This window comes from Lethenteron reissneri, chromosome 51, assembly GCF_015708825.2.
Source record: "Lethenteron reissneri isolate LAM-NWPU_2019-01 chromosome 51, ASM1570882v1, whole genome shotgun sequence".
Lineage (NCBI taxonomy): Eukaryota > Metazoa > Chordata > Hyperoartia > Petromyzontiformes > Petromyzontidae > Lethenteron > Lethenteron reissneri.
In genome coordinates this window covers 9,818,809-9,833,523 of record NC_083829.1, presented here as the reverse complement: position 1 = coordinate 9,833,523, position 14,715 = coordinate 9,818,809, and the positions used below count along the sequence as shown (strand labels likewise).

Sequence of the window (14,715 nt, the reverse complement as noted above, 5' to 3'; positions counted from 1 at the left end):
GCCTGGTGAAATTAAGTTGATAAAGTGTCAAACACTTCAAATATACAAACTGAAAAGAATCAATTGTTACGTGCAGGATTCAATACATGCTTCACAAGTTTACGAATCAAAGTCAGTTAATTGATTTGATGAATCATTACATCCGTACCAAATATAATCTGAAAATAAAACGCACGGCGTAAAAATGCAATTTCACATTTTCTGTGTGCATATATTTACTTACTCCAAAATATATATTTCTCAAACGTGCATGGCCTTTTTCAAGAACGCGTGCCACTCTCTCATTTACATTTTAAGTTTTTTTTTTTATTCTCCGAGTATTTATTTTCGCATCTCCCACACGCACCCTGTCCTCCGAGCGACAAGCAAAACATCCCAGACGCGACTTCAAACGCCGGTCGGGCTCGCCGCGAAACCAACCAACGAGACATCTCATCCGGCAATCACGGTGAGAAACCCCCCCTCCCTCTCCCACACGACCGCCCCCCCCCCCATCACCAAAATCACGAAACGACGACAAAACCGACGGCGACTTTCCCTACATCTCGGACCGCAACTCGTTCCCTGCCTCGTCCGCTCCGTCGCCATCGCTCGCGTGAACGCAAATGACGATCGAATTTTCCGGCACAGCCGCAACCGCCGCTTCAGCTTCACCCTCGGCGGGCGCGGCAGCTCGCGGACCGGCCGAGTACGGCGACGGCTGCCCGCCGGGGCGCGACGACAACGCCGCCGCCACCGCCAGGCCCCTCGTCGGCGTCGGCGGGGACGCTCCGTCGGTGGCGCACGGCGGGCCGGCCTCGGAGTGCCGGGGCGAGGGGCGCGCCGAGCCGGGCTGCGGCGAGCGGCCGTTCGGGTCGGGCGCCCCCCCTCCTCCTTCGCCGCCGCCGTCGTCGTCGTCGCCGGCGGTGGCGGCGGCCTCCGTGGCGCCCGGTGGGCCGCCCATCGCCGCCGCGGGAGACGGAGGCGCCGAGTGCTGCGTCGTCCGCAGGTGCTTCATCATGGCCGTGACGCGCACCGCCTTCTGTTGGGGGTGGCGCGCGCGGGGCGCAGGGGGAGCGGGGTGGTGGGTAGGTGGGTGAGCGGGGTGGTGGGTGGGTGAACGGTGTGGTGGGTGGGTGAACGGGGTGGTGGGTGGGTGAGCGGGGTGGTGGGTGGGTGGGTGAGCGGGGTGGTGGGTGGGTGAGCGGGGTGGTGGGTGGGTGGGTGAAGAGGTGGTGGGTGGGTGGGTGAGCGGGGTGGTGGGTGGGTGGTGGGTGGGTGAGGGGGGTGGTGGGTGGGTGGGTGAAGAGGTGGTGGGTGGGTGAAGAGGTGGTGGGTGGGTGGGTGAGCGGGGTGGTGGGTGGGTGAGGGGAGTGGTGGGTGGGTGGGTGGGTGAGGGGGGTGTTGGGTGGGTGGGTAGGTAGGAGGAGGCCCTCTTTCTACCTACGTGACTTTACCGAAAGAACCAAAGAGTATGGATTCCTGCAGTCACGAAAGCATTAAATCAAGATTGAGGCCCTCTAAGTTTTTTGAGTCGCTTGTGTCTCGTCGTGCCCCAGGCCTGATGATGAGCGTCGTGCCGCAGGCCGTGCCCGGCTCGTCAGCTGCGGCGTCGCCGCTCGTCACAGAGGCTCCGACCACTCGCCGCCGCAAACGGAGTTCGTGTCCCGGGCGTGGTCGACGCTTCCGGAGGTTCACGTTGCGGCAGCGGACGCCTCTAGCGGCGGCCCCTCTCGGGGGCCTCATGCGGGGGCCTCTCTCGGGGGCCTCTAGCGGGGGCCTCTAATGGGGGCCTCTAGCGGTAGCCTCTCTCGGGGGCCTCCAGCAAAAGCCTCTAGCAGCGGCCTCTCTCGGCGGCCTCTCTCGGGGGCCTCCAGCGGGGGCCTATAATTGGGGCCTCTAGCAGGGGCCTTCAACGGATAACTCCAGCGGGGGCCGTCATTGATACTGTGGGTTTAAGCAAGGGACAGCCGGGCTGGATGTACTTGCTGTGAGAAACGAACCCGTGCCTTTAGGAGGAGCCTTGCGTCATTAGCCGCCGCGAGAGAGAGAGAGAGCGAGCGAGTGAGCGAGAAAGCGAGCGAGAGAGTGAGCGAGCGAGTGAGCGAGAAAGTGAGCGAGAGAGTGAGCGAGAGATAGAGCGAGAGAGAGAGAGTGAGTGAGCGCTCGAACGGCACTCACCTTCCACTTGGTCTTCGCAAAGTTCTTCTCGATCTGAGCGCAGACGCCATCCTTGATGTTCTTGTCCGATGCCGCATTTCCGGACACCCTTGAGGGCACACACACACACACAGAGAGAGAGAAAGAGTGAGTGAGTGAGTGAGAGAGTGAGTGAGTGAGTGAGAGAGTGAGTGAGTGCAGCACACTCTTCTTTGCTTCTGGAGGGGCACTGGCGTGTGTGTACGGGTGGGTGTATACAAACACCACTTGCCCTAACGCTATGATACAGGCTACATGGGGGACCTTTGTCTTTGCCTGTGTGGGGGGCGCTGGTGTAACAACAGTTGGTGCGACAAACCTGGCGACCCGAATTCGCTTCCTGCTCAAGGCCGACGCGGGTGATGATAATCAGCCTTAAATGTTTTACTTGGTGCGGTGTGTAAACATCGCCACTAGGGAGACAAAGGTGGCTGAGCGTGGTGCTGGCCACACCACCCCTTCATGTGCCGTTACGGCCTTCATAGGTGCCCGCGAACAGCGCTTGCCCCAACAGTCTGTTGGGGCTACACATGAGATCTTTGTTTTTTGGGTTGCAAGACAGGCAGGTAATACGGACAAAGACGGAGAGAGACATTGAGGCAGAGAAAGGTAGAGTGAGATGAACATCCTGCAAATGCTTCATCCGGCACTCCAAATTCCTCACGCGCACAAAATATTAATTTTGGAACTGTCAAAACATCGCCGGCAGAACTCTCTAAAATGAAAAGCGTCTTGAGACGTGGGGCGAAACAACGTCGTGCTCTTCAGATTAGCACGGTTGGCAATGTACGGTGCAAAAGAGGTTCAACATGCACACACAAACAATAATTATCGCCATTGCGGAGAAGGCAAATAATTGAAATCAATCAAGATGAAAGGAGAGATTGTTTTACTCAACGCATCAGTCGCACAGCCTTCTGGGAATGCATTTTCTCAGCAGCATTGTGGGTTTTTTTCTCTTCTTATTCTTCTTCGAAAATACCAAACTCTTGTATTTAGTGTCTCGTCAGCAGAGCGTTATTGAGCAAAGGTTAGTTGGGTAAAGGAAAGGACACAATTCCACTATTGTCATCGTGTATTTTCATTGTTGATTTCATCAGCAGTCTTCACGTTTTATATATAGATGTATAAATAACAACTGACTTCAAATCCACAGATTTCAAGGTGAGAACAAATGAAACATTGATCCACAATGCTTTGTCTAACCCCTTGAACTGAACACATATTTTACCCGTGGTTTTGTTTGTAGTTTTTCCCTCTCTAAACTCATCGATCTGTCTTCTTTCTCCGAGCCGAACGACGCTGACGCGCCCCCGCTGTGGGCTGCGCGAACGCTAACACGACCGCAGGCATCACTTTGGCTTTGAAGGGCAACATTTCGTGCACACGTGTGCATGGCGCAGAGTGGTGGCGCAGCGGTTAGCACACTGCGATACGACCCCCCCCCCCCCCCCGGCTCATGGTTACAAAGGAGGTTTTGAGGACTCGGCTATTGGAAGGTCGGGGAGTTCAAGTCCCATGCGGAAGTCGAACTTACTTATCAATCATCCGTCTGGGGTCAATATAAAATGAGCACCGCTTCAAGCGTTGGACAAGGGCGAGGTGTTAAAATTACCTCGCCTGGTGTGCAGGTCGTGGGTTCGATCACGACCCTGACGTGTGCTGTATATTTGGAGTTTGCGTCTCTCTCTCTCATCATCATCATGGTGGTGAGATGTTAACTACCTCGTCTGGTATGCAGGAGGTCGTGGGTTCGATCCCGACCCTGCCGCCTGCTGCTGTATATTTGGAGTTTGCGTCTCTCTCTCATCATCATCATCACGGTGGCTAGCAGATGTTAATGACCTCGCCTGGTGTGCAGGAGGTCGTGGGTTCGATCCCGACCGTGATGTTTGCTGTAGATTTGGAGTTTGTATGTCTCTCTCCCCGTGGTCACGTGGATTTTTCTCCGGGTCCTCCGGTTTTTCCCTCCACATTTAGAATCAAAGTGCGTTTAGAGTATTTGGCTGCTATAAATGTCCACGTGACAATAAGCCACTTCATTGAGCTATCATTTTGTGGCCAGGTCGCTTCTGAAAAAGAGCTACGTAGCTCAGTGGGGCCTTACCTGGGAAGAAAATAAAATAGTTTGGTAAATAAATAGTTTAGTTTTACATCAGTGACGGGAAATTAATTAGCTTCGTCTTGAGACCCCACTCGTTACCAATCCATCTTGGTCACAAATCCCTCATGGCTCGACACAGTGCGTGGTGGCCTTCATCCACAAAGTGTACCGATAAGCCAATGTATTGTGTATTATTATGGTAATTATTATTATTATAATAAAGCATATGCGTCGAGCCTATTCCTTCCCACAGCCCTCCCCCTGTACTGTGATTCCAACGAAGCCTGCGGAATGATGAATTACATTTGAGACCATCGCTCGCCCCGTGAATGCATGCAACCCCTGTGCAGCGCCTGCACCCCTGGTGTGTACGTGTGGTGTGTGTGGTTGCGCGTGGTGTGTGTGGTGCGTGTGATGCGTGTGGTGTGTGTGGTGCACGTGGTGCGTGTGGTGCGTGTGCTGCGTGTGTGGTGCGCGTGGCGCGTGTGGTGCGTGTGGAGTCACGGGGGGGGGTCGGGGGCTCTCCTGGGTGTGCTCTGCGGAGAGGAGACGCGAACCCAGGGGTGTTGTATCTGGGACACGACCTGGAAATGGGTGAACGTTTGCTATTTTAACACCGGCGCAAGGGGCGAGAAGGGGGGGAGGTGGGACGGGGGGCCATGGTGTTCACGGATGCATGCGCACCCTCTCGACACTCATTTGGGAGGCGGCGGTGGTAACATTCACAGCAAGAAGGACCCGGGTTTGATTCCTGACTCGGTCTCACTTCTGTGTGGAGTTTGTATGTTCTTCACCTGCTCTGCAGAGTGACAGTGTGAGTGGGCGAGTGTGTGCTTGTGAGAGTATTTGTTCGCGTGTGTGTGTGTGTGGAAGTTGTATATTCTTCCCCTGTTCTACCGACACACACTCACACCGTCAATCTGCTTGCGAATATCTGAACCGGTCCTGGGCCTCCCCTAGGTCGACTCAGCCTCAAACGAGTACCTGGTGCGGTGTGTCAACATCGCCACTCGGCAGACAAATTCGGGCGGGCGTGGTGCTGGCCACCCACCCCCTCGTGCGCCGTGCCGGCCTTCATAGGTGCTGCTCGCTAACAGCACTTGCCCCAACAGTCTGCTAGAGGCTACGGGGTGGGGGGGGGGGGTATCTTTGTCTTTGTTGTCGCGGCGTCGTCGTTGCTGTGCGAGGACAAGTAACCTACCACGGGTGGGCGATGGCCTCCTGCGCAGTGATGCGCGTGTTCTGGTCCACGTCCATGAGCCTCGTCACCAGCTCCTTGGCTGCACGACACGCACACAGCCGCTCAGAGCCACAATGAGCAGAGCCGCTCAGAGCCACCATACCCACACAGCCGCTCAGAGACACAATGATCACACAGCCGTTCAGAGCCACCATGTCCACACAGCCGGTCAGAGCCACAATGAGCAGAGCCGCTCAGAGCCACCATGCCCACACAGCCGCTCAGAGCCACAATGATCACAGCTGGTCAGAGCCACCATGCCCACACAGCCGCTCAGAGCCACAATGATCACAGCCGCTCAGAGCCACAATGATCACACAGCCAGTCAGAGCCACCATGCCCACACAGCCGCTCAGAGCCACAATGAGCAGAGCCGCTCAGAGCCACCATGCCCACACAGCCGCTCCGAGCCACAATGAGCAAAGCCGCTCAGAGCCACCATGCCCACACAGCCGCTCAGAGCCACAATGAGCAAAGCCGCTCAGAGCCACCATGTCCACACAGCCGCTCAGAGCCACAATGTTCACAGCCGGCCACACAGCACCCAGACGGCTGTACATACACAGGACTGGTGTCAATCCACTGCTGAACTTCAATACACTCACCATGATGATGATGATGATTATCATTATAACGAGAATGCGATTCGTAACGCGCTGCGTGACATTTCGCGGACACAAATGACCGCGACTCTGAAGGGCGGGAGCCAAGCTTGGCGTCGTTCGAAGGCCAGGACCCCAAGAGGTGGGCCCTTTAAGAAAGAGGTGGGCCCTTTAAGAAAGAGGTGGGCCCTTTAAGAAAAAAATTAACCCGTAAAAACAAAGTTTTTCACTATAAATCCTTTATATGCGTGGCGGCTAGAGTCCTCTCGTCCTCTGGCTTGAGATGGCTGCCACCTATGGGTCAGATGATTGCCTGCCACCATTAAGCAATTGGTAATTAAATATAAAAAAAAAATTCCTAAAAAGTGTAAAGTTATGGAAAACATTTTTCACGAAAATAAATTGTCACGCACAACGAGTCTGTGTGCAAAATGTCAGCTCGATTGGATCACGGGAAGTGGGTTAAAAAACGACCGAAAGATTTGCATGGTCGTAAGCGCGCAAGCAAGTGAACTTAATATAAAGGATTTAAAAAGAGGGGCTATTGCCATTACATTCAGCGATATACGGGAATTACGATTTACCAGTAACGTTAGTACAAGAAAACATTACGAAGGATTCTGTATGATCTGGTACGAGAGGAGGTCCATGGGGGGTGTGACCCCGTGAGTTACCGCACTGCGCGACACCAACCATAGTCACGCCACTGAGTACACTACCAATGAAATTCACCACAAAGTTACCGTTCACGAATAATTTATTGTACTCGACGGTGAAGCTCGCACGCTTCTTTGTGCGCGACACGAAAGTGGTTCGTGTCCAGGGTAGTAAGTGGGTGGTGGTGGTGGAGGTGGTGGTGGTGGTGGAGGCTGAGAGGTGACGAGAAAGCACAGACGATGACGACGATGACGATGACAGACGATGACTACGACCCTGACTGCGACGTGAGCGCGTTGTGGTGAGGTTGAGGCGACGCAGATCCAGGTGGGCGGTGTCCATCGCAAGGCGGCGAGGTGCTTGCGAAAACTCGTGGAGAGAAGTACATCGTGGGGTGTGCATTACCGTATCGCTCACATGGCAACTTCATCCCTGCGTGGTCCATCAACCCCACCTCTATACTCTGCTGGATTAGTCTCCGCTGTGTGCGGCCATTTTTACCCACCAACGGCTGGGTGAGGGGCCTCCCCCACAACGCTGCTGGTCATCGCCACTACTTGAACATTCCGTTGCTGAAGTAGGAGAGCATGAAAGTAAGTGGCAGCGTAGAATAGCGGTACAACCACGAATGCCGTGGCACTGCCACTGTGCCGCACACGGCGTAGAACGGGGCAGCAGCAGCCACCTCGGGCAGCCTGACCCTGCGTTGAGGTCACTCGTTCTGCTGGACGTCCGCGGAACGACTGGAGATCTGGGGGAAAGTGCTTTGTAGCTCGTCGGAGTCCCCCGGTGTGAATAAATATTCAGATTGTGATCCAGGCACTATCCAGGCGTAAATCTTCTGAGATTCGACAATATTGGACGACTTCCGAGCGATTTGGACATCGGCGGTCAAAACTCAAATGAAACCGAATTCAGGATCAAGGCACTCAAACGAGAAAGTCCTCATCTTGCGAGGTTCGTGGTGGAAATTGCACATTACCAAGGCGGGAGTCAATAAAAAATGTTTTTAAGGAAAACCTTAATTTTACTTCCCAATAATTGGCACTCATTTTTGCTGCCACAATAAGGATTATGATCTCAGCCAACCCACGACTGGGATTTGAATTCGAAACTTTGGAACTGTGAGTTGAATTGCTCTAAAAGTCTCTGAGCACTCTGAACAACCCACGGCATTACCGAAGAAATTGAAAACAGCGGTGCACAGACATAATCAATATTACATTAAATATTAAATCTATATTAAATTAACCTAAATGTAAGAACAGCAGGTCATCGCTGTACAATTTCCATATCGAGTTCCAGAGTGTCCCCGTGTGTAAGACGTTCTTCCCCCCCCTTCCCCCCCATAGCGCAAATTCGCAAGTTACGGGAGTCATCTTCTTGGTTCTTTCGGTAAAGTCACGTAGAATGGAAATAATAAAATAATAAAAATACAAATAATAAAATATTTTATTACATTATTATTTTACTTTATTATGTTTAATTTTTATTTGTATTTCTATTATTTTATTATTTCCCTTCTACGTGACTTTACCGAAAGAACCAAGAAGATGAATCCCTGCAGTCACGAAAGCTTGAAATCGAAATTTTTACGGGAGTCATCTTGTAGGAAGACACTTCACACGTACACTGCTATGCGCTTCACTCTTACGCGCTCAACAAAAAAAGAAAACGAGTGAAAGAAGATTTTTTTCGAAATGCAGGCAGTCCCCGGGTTACGGAAGGGTTAGGTTCCCGAGAACGATACGTAACCCGAATTTTCCGTATGTCAGAAACTTAACAATTTTCGTGATAGGGTTTTACCCTTTCAACTGGTACAAAAACTGACACCTTTATACAAGGCATCATGTTTGCAATAACCACAACACAAGCAGTCAAAATGCAAACAAAAAGAAACAACTCTGATGATAATGATATGCACTGTCCTTGAAGTTGATTGTTCCACACCCGAGACAGCTTTTCTTAAAAGTTGTTTATTTTTGTTTGCATTTTGACTGCTTGTGTTGTGGTTATTGCAAACATGATGCCTTGTACAAAGGTGTCAGTTTTTGTACCAGTTGAAAGGGTAAAAACCTATCACTATATTTTGCCACTGCTAAAGGAGGTGTCTCATAGTGAACAATTTTCCTTTCCAAAAATCAAAGATAAATTCCATTTGCCTTACTCTTCGATTTAAGCCCGAACGCGGTTCAAGGCCGCTGCCCACCTTAGGCCTCCTCACCCCGCGGTATTCATCCGCGACCTCGCCGCGCCGCACTACTTGCGCTCACGTAACCGGCGCAAACATTTCCGCGCACTGGACTATTTTTTCGTGGACGCGATTCACGGGGAAGCATTTCCGTAAGGTCGGGTTTGCGTAAGTCGGGTCTTCCGCAATCCGGGGAGACTGTTTGTAACAAATACCTTTCTATGATAGCAATTAAAAGTAACAAAAACTATTTATATTTCTGATGGCATCACCGCCCCGTCGTCAAGGCTACGCCACCGTAGAAGAAGCAGCGAACGGGAGCAGTTAAGAAGCCCTGAAGGTGCTCCTTATTAAGTAACCTTTGAAAGTATTAACCATTTGAATCTTATTCTTATTATTTGTGATGAAACTCCGGATTTAGCATTTTTTTGTAATGGTAATAATGTTATTATTAAGCATTGCATTGATACGTATTTTGTAAATGCAGCGCTAAAATAACATAGGGAGTGGTGGCGCAGTGGTTAGCGCGCTGCGCTAGGCACCCGAGTTCAATTCCCGCTCACGGCCACCAACACCGGTGACCAACTATCTGAAGCGGTCCTGGGCCTCCCCTAGGTCGACTCAGCCTCGAATGAGTACCTGGGTGCGATGTGCAAACATCGCCTCGAGGGAGACAAAGGCGGCCGGGCGTGGTGCTGGCCACCCACTTCTCCCTCATTTGCCACAGTTCCGGCCTTCATAGGTGCTACTCGCTAACAGCACTTGCCCCTACAGCCTGTGAAGGCTACATGGGGGAGCGGGGAATCTTTGTCTGTGTCAGTGAACGTCGCTTTGTGGAGCTTGGGGGTGCCGTGGATGCCAGAAAAAAAAAAGAAACTCCGCAGATTTTAACAAAAATACCAAAAAAATTAACTAAACCTCCTTTTGGACCGCCGTGTAAAACCTGCCCACGGAGGTGACTCACCGGCATCGGAGATGTCGTCCCAGTACGGGGAGTCGAACTCGAACTCGGCGCTTAGGATCTTCCGAAAGAGGTTCTTGTCGTGGTTTTCGTAGTCTTCCTCGTCCTGGTCATCGTAGAAGGGTGGGTTCCCCGAGAGTCTGGGGGGTAAGGGAAGGGGGTCGGGGCAAGGGGGGTGGCGTTATCCGACGGGAGGCTTCGCGCACGGCACCGCACATCCACGTGGTTCCAATCACCTTCGTCACGTGACGCGACAGCGCACGTGACATTTGGGGGAGGGGCGAGGACCGGCAAACCGCAGCCAATGAGCGTTGAAGGAGGCAATTTGAGCGATACGTGTTCGTGACTGCGAACGTAGCAGGTGTCGGATGTCGCCGTTACTTCAACAGCACGGAGCAATCGGTAAGGAGTTCCGTACGACTTGTCAGCAGTCAACTTGCCGGTAGTGAGTAGATGTGTGCGGGGGGTGGGGGAGGTGCAGGTGTGTGCAGGTGTGTGTAGGTGTGTGTAGGGGTGTGTAGGTGTGTGTGTAGGTGTGTGCAGGTGTGTGCAGGTGTGTGTGGGTGTGTAGGTGTGTGTGTAGGTGTGTGTAAGTGTGTGTAGGTGTGTGTAGGTGTGTGTGGGTAGGTGTGTGTGTAGGTATGTGTAAGTATGTGTGGGTGTGTAGGTGTGTGTGTGTAAGTGTGTGTAAGTGTGTGTAGGTGTGTGTAAGTGTGTAGGTGTGTGTGTGTGTAGGTGTGTGTGGGGAGCGATAGTGTAGCGGTTAGCGCGCTGCGCTATGAACCCGGCGACCCGAGTTCAATTCCCGCTCACGGCCAACACCAGTGACGATTATCTGAACCGGTCCCGGGCCTCCCCTAGGTCGACTCAGCCTAAAATGAGTACCTAGTGCGATGTGTAAACATCGCCGCTAGGGAGACAAAGGCGGTCGGGCGTGGTGTTGGCCACCCACCCTTTCATGTGCCGTGTTAGCCTTCATAGGTGCTCGCTAACAGCACTTGCCCCTACAGTCTGTTAAGGCTATACGGGGGATCTTTGTCTTTGTAGGTGTGTGTAGGTGTGTGTAGGTGTGTGTAGGTGTGCTCACAGGATGTAAATGACGACGCCGGTCGCCCACAGGTCCACAGGCCGCCCGTACCGCTGCCTCCCCACCATCTCCGGAGCTGCAGTGGGCAACAGCAGCAACAACAACAACAGCGTCAACAACAGCAACAACAGCAACAATAACAGCGACAACAGTAACAGCGGCAACAACAGAAACAACAGCAACAACAGCAACGACGACAACAACAACAGCGACAACAGCAACAACACCATTGGAACCTCCTTTGCCAGTAGCAAAATATGATAATTGTTTTTTTTACCCTTTTATCTGGCAACACAACTGACACCTTTTGTTACGAGGAGTCATGTTTGCATTGACCACAATACCTGCGGTCGGAATGCGATATTAGGGAGCCACTAAACGGCAAAACTCGTTTCTTCAGAGCCGCTATTTGTGTTTAGCTTGTTTCCCTTCCCCCTGCACCTCCGATCAGCACGGCTGGCTACGTACGGTGTGAAAGAAGTTCAACGTGCACACATACATACAGCAGGAAAGACCTGCTGGCTTCAATGGATCATGGGTTCAATTCCTAAGGTGCCTTTCTCTTGCATGCTATCCCCATCTCTGCCCCCCGGGTTTCTCCGCTTTCCTGCAACAGCTTGAACGAAAAAGAAACATGCCGTGAGACTGGGAATTGGCCAAACATCCCAAATGCTGGAAACCCACTCGCCGTTTTAACCTCATCGGGATCGCTCACAGCGGCAACGTTGCCCCCCCACTGAGAAAAACCTCCACTGGGCCCCTCCTGAAAACGAGTCTTCTATGTACGCGGATTTGTTCGTAGGTCCAACTTTACTGCTGTCGATTCCAAACACGCTGTACGGCATGGACACTAAACACGGGGAATGGCTTTACGAGTTGTATAATCTCCTTTAGACGTAGATGCCACTGGTTATCCATGTTCTGCAGATGTAGATGCCACTGGTTCTTCACGTTCTGCATATGTAGATGCCACTGGTTCTTCACGTTCTGCAGATGTAGATGCCACTGGTTCTTCATGTTCTACAGATGTAGATGCCACTGGTTCTTCGTGTTCTGTAGATGTAGATGCCACTGGTTCTTCATGTTCTGTAGATGTAGATACCACTGGTTCGTCACGTTCTGTAGATGTAGATACCACTGGTTCGTCACGTTCTGCAGATGTAGATGCCACTGGTTCTTCATGTTCTACAGATGTAGATGCCACTGGTTCTTCATGTTCTGCAGATGTAGATGCCACTGGTTCTTCATGTTCTACAGATGTAGATGCCACTGATTCTTCACGTTCTGCAGATGTAGATGCCACTGGTTCTTCACGTTCTGCAGACGTAGATGCCACCACCGCCATCTATTGCACGGCGGTTGAACTTACGACTCTCGGTCCGAGCAGGCAACTGGACATACGGACAGGGTTTGTTCGTATCTTTGAACGTTTGTAAGTCGAATGTTCGTAAGTAGAGGCGTATGTTGAATTTATTTCCCACAGCACATAGCGATCCATGCTAATCGGAGGTTTGAGGCTCAGCGAGGCTTAAGGAATCATAATCCTACAAACTCACAATAACAGTAAATACAGGGCATTAACATCATTATTATTGCTCTCAATTGGAGCCGAGATAAATTGTCCCTTCGAGAAAAAGGAGGTCGTGACATGTATCGCAGCAGCAGGAGACGGGTTTATTTTTTTCCTAGGCTACGTAAAATCACTCGCTCAGAGCGGAGGTCAACTCGAGCATTAAAGGACGGACGTTTGGGGGGAGGAGTAATGCCTGCGTTTCATTTGAGAGGTCAAAGAGCCGGACTTCAACGAAGCAACTACAAAAGATCCTTCTGACCCTTTCGAGTGCAAAAAGTGTTCACGGACGCGATGAGGTGGTCAGAAACTCGCCCGTGCTACTCCAGCGGAGGCGGTGTTAGCAACGCGCTGACACGAACTCTCTCTCTCTCTATCTCTCTCCTGAAGGCCCCCCTCTCTCTTCGCGGCCAGCACGCCTCCATGTTGGCATTCAGTTCCCCGGACACCACGATGTGAGTGACAGTAGAATAGCGGTAACTCTAGTTTGAGACCGGAATGTCGCGACCGGCGTCGTTGTTGCGATGCGGCAGGAAGATGAGGTCCGCGGTGAGCGAGACGTGTGGTGTGCACGGTGGAGGAGGACAGGTCACCGAGACGGCCATTGGAGTGACACCCAGAGGTCAGTGACGAAGGAGATGACCCAAAGCCACACGGTGGTGGTGGTGGTGGTAGCGGCGGTGGTGGTAACCTTCTTCCTTCGTAAGGCTGTTGACGTAGCTGCAGAGCAACAACTACAATCTCACATTCAGGTGGTCAGGCCCAGACCACCGCGTGATGACCAGCGGAGTAGTGTATCGTCGCCTTCGTAGTTGTGGATCGGGCATTGAAGTCGTGCTACGTTGTACGGTCTGTTCTGGATGACCACAGCCGCGCACCGCTGGAGAGCTTTTATTTATATTTTCCACGTGCGCATCAGGTATCCGCGTCTGCTGCCACGGTTTGTGCAGTGGATGCGGTTTAGGGTGGAACCGTGAGCAGCTCCGTGGAAGATCAGAACCCAGCGAGTGGTCACGGGACCGTCAGAGTGGGCCACGGAGAATGGGAATTGAGCCATGCGCAACAAAAGCGTTTTATTTCGATTTAAATCTTTCGTGACTGCAGGGATTCATCTTCTTGGTTCTTTCGGTAAAGTCACGTAGAATGGAAATAATAAAATAATAAAAATAAAACATAATAAAATAATTCTCACGACGTTTCGGCCACAACGTAAGCAGCCGTTCTCAGGTGGAGAACCGGTCTGTCGAGAAGACAGAGTCTAACTCTGTCTTCTGACTCTGTCTTCTCGACAGACCTGTTCTCCACCTGAGGACGGTTGCTTGCGTTGTGGCCGAAACGTCGTGAGAATTATTTTATTATGTTTTATTTATATTATTTTATTATTTCCATTCTACGTGACTTTACCGAAAGAACCAAGAAGAAAAAAAGTTTTGCAGATGAAAGTGACGAGCAAAGCTCCGCTGACACCGACGGCCCTCGGCCACGATGACCTCCTGAGAGGCGAGGAGATGATGGTGTTGTCGAGATGAAGTGCAGAAGCCAACTGCGGTGGGCTGGAGAGTCATCGTAGCTCCTGTGACGGAAGCGCAGAGCCAGCCCCGTCGAGGCTTGCCGTTATTTTACATGCGGCTCGAAATTTGTCAAAGTGATAAAAAAAAAACTTTTAGGAATTTAACGACTGATTTGCATTCAAGAGAGAAACACATTGTTTTGGGATTATAATAAAGGTTTAACAGCTTTTAGCTTATTTAAATTTAATGGCCCCATTTTTTTTTTGTTCTGATATATTTAATGCATTAAATGTTTTATGAAAAGATCATAACCGTAACAATTTAAGTTTTCAGGACTCGGCTATTAGAAGGTCGGGGAGTTTAAGTCATCGGTCTGGGGTCAATGTAAAACGAGCACCGCTTGAAGCATTGGACGGGGTGACTTACCCCCCCCCCCCCAAACCATGGAAATGTGGAATTGCAACAACTGGTTCAGTGCTACTCAACTGAGATGAACATCACAACATTTAGGGGAGCGATGGAGGCGAGATGTTAACTACCTCGCCTGGTGTACAGGAGGTCGTGGGTTCGATCCCGACCCTGACGCCTGCTGCTGTATATTTGGAGTTTGCGTG

The 14,715-nt window shown here is 51.6% G+C and overlaps 1 protein-coding gene across 1 annotated transcript in view; it reads right to left on the bottom strand.

Moving 5' to 3' along the window:
* Positions 1 to 538: 538 nt before the first annotated feature.
* LOC133355556 (caM kinase-like vesicle-associated protein) overlaps positions 539 to 14,715 on the bottom strand; it is a 70,801-nt gene continuing 56,624 nt past the window's right edge. Inside the window, exons 6-11 of the mRNA XM_061572896.1 lie at positions 11,021 to 11,096; positions 9,937 to 10,073; positions 5,484 to 5,562; positions 2,161 to 2,248; positions 901 to 1,021; positions 539 to 768 (exon numbers count right to left, since the gene is read on the bottom strand). Of these exons, the coding sequence (XP_061428880.1) occupies positions 539 to 768; positions 901 to 1,021; positions 2,161 to 2,248; positions 5,484 to 5,562; positions 9,937 to 10,073; positions 11,021 to 11,096 (731 nt within the window). The remainder of the gene's footprint in view (positions 769 to 900; positions 1,022 to 2,160; positions 2,249 to 5,483; positions 5,563 to 9,936; positions 10,074 to 11,020; positions 11,097 to 14,715) is intronic.